The sequence below is a fragment of the Morone saxatilis genome, unplaced genomic scaffold (assembly GCF_004916995.1).
Source record: "Morone saxatilis isolate NCDOM2014 unplaced genomic scaffold, NCSU_SB_2.0 Contig20, whole genome shotgun sequence".
In the NCBI taxonomy this organism is placed as follows: Eukaryota; Metazoa; Chordata; class Actinopteri; family Moronidae; genus Morone; species Morone saxatilis.
In genome coordinates, this window is record NW_023339763.1 from 6,942,463 (window position 1) to 6,947,791 (window position 5,329).

General features: G+C 40.9%; 1 protein-coding gene across 1 annotated transcript in view; it reads right to left on the minus strand.

The window, feature by feature from the left end:
- Positions 1-4,398, minus strand: part of jade2 (jade family PHD finger 2) — a 160,775-nt gene extending 156,377 nt beyond the window's left edge. Inside the window, 1 exon segment of the mRNA XM_035667182.1 lies at positions 4,335-4,398. Coding sequence (XP_035523075.1) covers positions 4,335-4,398 — 64 coding nt within the window.
- Between the last annotated feature and the right edge of the window lie 931 nt (positions 4,399-5,329).

Sequence of the window (5,329 nt, forward strand, 5' to 3'; positions counted from 1 at the left end):
GGCCTTTGTAATTTACACTGATGGAGGCAAATCAAACACTGCAGAGAAGCACTAAAACATAGCAGCTTAACAAAAACCTTACCAGCGACTTTTCCGAAGCCCGTGGCAGTACTACCACTCTGAGTCAGGCCTTTAATTGAAGCAGACTGATGATGATCTATTAGGAGGTTTAATAAGTAATGACAGTATAAATAGTATCTTGTTAAGCAGTTAGTCCACTGCGGTCCTTTACAACCTCATTAATACACAACTTAATGGCAATTAACCAGACACTGGAGCCAATATCCCACCTACCGCTTCAATCAGCAGCCCCGTGTGTGTTTTCCTGTGCGGCCATCTATGCGAACAGTGTGTGTCTAATTTTATTTATGCTGTTCTTCAATATTTTTTTTTTTAAATCACAAAATTACTGCAACATATACAGCCGAAAGCTCGTTTTCATCTGTGTACTGTGAAGGCTGTCATTACAAATTGCATCACATTGGCAATTAAATTACATCACATTGGTATAATGGAAAACAGACATTTTGAAATACTGTGTAATATAGCACGTTGTTACTGTGACTGTGCGTGTGTGTGTGTGCCGCCTCCTACTCAACATATTTCCCTTTCCACCACAGCAGTACTGCCACCGCGCTAATTTTACTTGTGACATCTGAAAAACTAACAGCGCCGAGGGCAGAACTGCTGGTAGGTTTGTCTTCAAAATAACTGACTCCCTCTCTCTACACAAACACAATTCACAAATAAACATATACTGTATATAGAGCTGCTAACACATTCACATAGGTATATGTAACCCCAGAGTCACATACACCCACACTTTTGCCCACCATCACACACACTTTGCTAACACTGAGCCAATGTCCCAATCTCAGAGTTGTACAGTTTTATATACTCACTATTACACACACACACACACACACACACACACAGTGGCAGAGCACAGCAGGAAATATGGTGTGAACTGACAGCCATTCAAAATAATCCTCCACTCAGCTGTTAGACACCCCTACTCAGCTGAGTAGGGGTGTCAAAGTGTACCACCTCACAAAATGTGGTGGGACACGTGTGCTGTCGTTGTGTGTATATGTGCGTGTGTGAGTGAGAGAGAGATTAAATAGGTGTGTCTACTTGTGCATTTGGTTCTTTTGATGAGTTTGTGCTCATTATTTAACTTTTATTTGAACATATCTTAATTTTAACACCCCTGAGCACCTATTGTATGGGAGACCTTGGAGCGATGCAATGTCTGCAGTGCTGTTTTGTTCTGTCCTCCACACAGCTTCATATCATTTTGCCTTCCCGGTTTTGCTGACTTGCTCAGATTTTGTTCATTTGGTAATTTTTCCTTGAGTTTTTTGCTTCTACCATGGCTAAGTAGGAAATGTAGTTAAATGGTGGTCCTTTTTTCGACTTTTCCACAATCACAAGTCTGCACACTGTTTTATTTTAGAACAGATGCATATTCTCCGTGGAGCAGAGAGTCGTTTCTTGTGGAATCACAAGCACTGTCTAGAATGGCTGCGATAAGGTCCGGCAGCATTGCTGGAACGCGACACAGCTGTGCCCGGTGAATTCAAGCCGTTAGACAACAGCATTCTCCACCAACATCATCGAAATACCAAAAAGAGATTTGAAGAATCTCCGCCAAGGCATACTGACGTTGAACTGGATGCTCTAGGTGGAACAACACCTTACTGAGACATGATGCTGTTTTGTTCCTTTAATTTGTCATTGATTTTTATTTACAATTGTGAGTGCGTTCATCCAGAAGTGTGTGTATAGGAGTAATATGTTATGTGCATGCGTGTGTGGCAGGTATACACATATTCAGTGGGGCTGTGTGCTAATCTGCTGGACATTTTTAAGTATACTCATGCATCTGCTTTCCACTAGACAGTGGGTGCATGTGTGCGTCTGTGCAGGTTACATCCACACGCCCCACATGAGGCAGCTGCACCACTCCATCACTGTGGCCAGATAACCAAACGGGCTGCAGCGCAGTTGGAGGTTAGCATCATGGCCGTGTGTTAATTAAAAGCCCCGCTTGGTGCACGGCAGCCAAAATTATCATGGGCATCCTTCAATTAGAAACCTGATAACCTCCAGTCAACAGATGCAGCTGGAGCCCACGCTGCACTGGCCAGGGGAAGCTAGTGGCTAACAGCTAATTATAAAGCAGACAGAGCGGCCTTCAGCATGTGGCTCAGTCAGGTCTGAAAAACAGCCTGTTAAACCTGCTGTAAAATACTTAATACATGCAGACCTGTGACCACATAACAGTTAAACCTGTACAAGGTCACTTCAACCTGTAGTGGCCCCGCTGCAGTAAAACAGTTTTTTAGGTTTTAATCACTACATTATCTAGAAGTCATCTCCATAGATCAAAATTTTAAAATAGCTTATAAAATGAAAAGGGTTAGGACTTTTCTCACCATGACAGCATACAGCTTTATTTTGAGAATTTCTTTTCCAAAAGCAAAAACCATGTCTGAACTTAACTGTTAGAAACAGATTCCTTATTTTATTCCCCCTATTCTATCAGCGTAGTTTCTCCTACACACTTTACAGCCCCGTCTCATTCCCAGGTTGTCAAATGCAGACACCAGTGGTATTCAGTTCAGTTGCAATTTGCAACTTCACAGCTAGATGCCACTAAATCCTACACACTGGTCCTTTAAAATAAATTTGCAGCAAAAGTCATGTCCACTTGTGTACTCAACAGTTTGTTTTCTAGATCACTGATGTCTCTAATATTCTGTCTACACTGGCCTGACAGTGTCAGGGGGATGGCAAAACAAATACATTTGCTTGTTATTGCAAAATGCACACCACAAAATGCCAAGAATTAGTCATGTTGAACTGCCAAAAGCCAAAAAGAATGACATTTAAAATTAAATTAAAATTGCTAGCTGTCTTCTATGACTAAGTCTCCCTATTTTGTAGACAGTTATCAGCCATGAGAGCCAAATGTGCTTGTGTAACACTGTACCGCTGTTCAAAGACTGTTTATTATCAAATGATTTTCCAGCAGAAGCTGCCAGTGCTGGTAATGTGTTAGACCGGCCAGATGTTCCCATCATCATGCAGTGTATCTCTTCATGGCTGGCTGTCTGTCTCATCGACTGTATAAAAGATATATACAGCCCATGAGACAATCTTTATATACAGTTAAACTTTATATACATTCTATAGTCTGTCTAGGTGGTTGTCTCGGTCATGATTCTGGGTGGGAAATCTATCTGCAAATTTATCAAACTATTCATTCATCATTAAATATCAATGTATCAGTCAGCCTACTACATGTTGCATGTGCTTAACATTACTTCCAAAGCACATTAGGACAGATTTACTAAGAAAATGGCATACCACAAATGTGAGATGAGTGTTTTATTGTATTTACAGGCAAAATCTGTGTGTAAGCTTCTGATTTACTAAGGCAGCAGCTCATTACGCAGTCAGCTCATAGACTGCACTCGGGACCGATGTCCAGACACTTTCTGCAAGTGAAAGTGAGCTCATCTAGGCACAGATCAGCTGTGGGAAGCTCAGAAAACAATATGACGTAGTGTGATCTTCCAAAACATTTATTACACCCCAGTGCGACTGCACCCGAGTAAAACTATTCCTCATAAAATGATAGTACTAAAAATGTTATTATTGATATAAGAGTCAAACGAGTGTAGAAATGGAATACGCAACCGTTGGAGAGAAGGAAGGAGAAGCAGGTCCAGCAGCTGATGTCTCACTGGAATACTGAGGTTAATTACTTATCAGAAGAAAGAAGAGTGCAGTTGCATTTCCTACTTCTTTAAATACTATATTTTCTTTATTTTTATAATTCAGTGCCACTCTTTTAGGGCACACTTACTCTGTGTTGAGAATTTAATCCTTGAGGTTAATTCATGTTTCTTTTCCCAACATCTTTCTTGTGGCTAGTAAATCTCATCTGCGCTACATTTACACCAGAATTTTCAATATTGTCCTACTCCATCACAGTTAATGGCTGCTTGGGCTACCTATTAATATTTCTATTGCAGCTGTGTTTAAAAATGGTTCTTTTCTTTTAAAAAAAACTCTTAATGAGCAGAGAAGGGACGTCAGTGAGACAGGAAGAAAGTCAATATGGAGACTGAATATGAGAAATGCCCTGCGGGAGTTGACTGAAACCAGGCAGCTCACCGTACAACAGCAGCACAGGACTCACTTTTCTGACACTTTCAGGTTTCTTACTACTTCTCACACACAGATACACACACACACACAGACACACAGACACACAGACACACACACTCCCCCTCTCCCTCCCTGAATCTCTCTTTCCAACTTACTGTCGGTGGTGTCGGAGTCATTGCTGCTCGTGGAGTATTTTCTCCTCTTCTTTTCGCTCTCCATCTGTCAGGGGGATGGCAGCAAGGGAGGGAGGAAGGGGGGGCAAGAGACAGAGAAAGAGAGAGAGAGAGAGAGAAAGAGAGAGAGAAAAATGACGAGTGAGAAGATGTTCACCATGAAAACACAAGTGTTAATGAAATAATGCGCTGATGGCACCAATCTGTCAGAGCCTGCAGCAGGCAGCTTGCCAGAATAAACTGACTTGATCACCGTTACATATTAGCGTTTCAGACTCGCTGGGAACTTCACAATGATACAGTTGTTCGGTTTCTTTGCATACAGTGGGAGTCCTTGTACATGTCGACTGTTGAATTCATCCTGCATCAGTGCTGTATTCACTGGGAGCTATTGTGCCAGTCCCCTTTTATGCATCTGCTTTAATACTGTAGGTACTTTTGTCTTCAATAGAGCAAGCCCAAATGAACACATGGCCAAACAAAACACAAGCTTCTCTCAACCAAATAAAACTAGGACACTTTTTGAAGTCTGTTTCTTGGTAATAAAGGACGCTAAAAAGCAACCTCTATGATGAGGAAATCTCTATTTAACAGCCTAATTTAGCTCATTTGTCACCTTATCTTTCCAATTCTGAGATCCCTGTGAAAAATGGAAAAATTACGTTTGTGCTGCAATCCAGGTTTAAAAATAGGGGGGGGGTAAGAAAACCTAATCTGACCCTTTAAAGAAGGATCCAAATATACTGTATGTATATATGTAACAGTGCTTACATTTTTTATTTTCTGAATTTGTTTTCCAAAAGAATCCTGCAAGCACTTCTATTTTAGTTTTTTACTTTTTACGGCTCAAGTTGCAGAAAAGAAAATAGGGCTATGATGGTTCTAGGGACTTTTTTTTTTTTACTTGATGCATATAACGCCGTTTTCTGTTTTTCTAAAATTAGATGAAAAAAAGCATCGCAGTACTAGACCTTGCT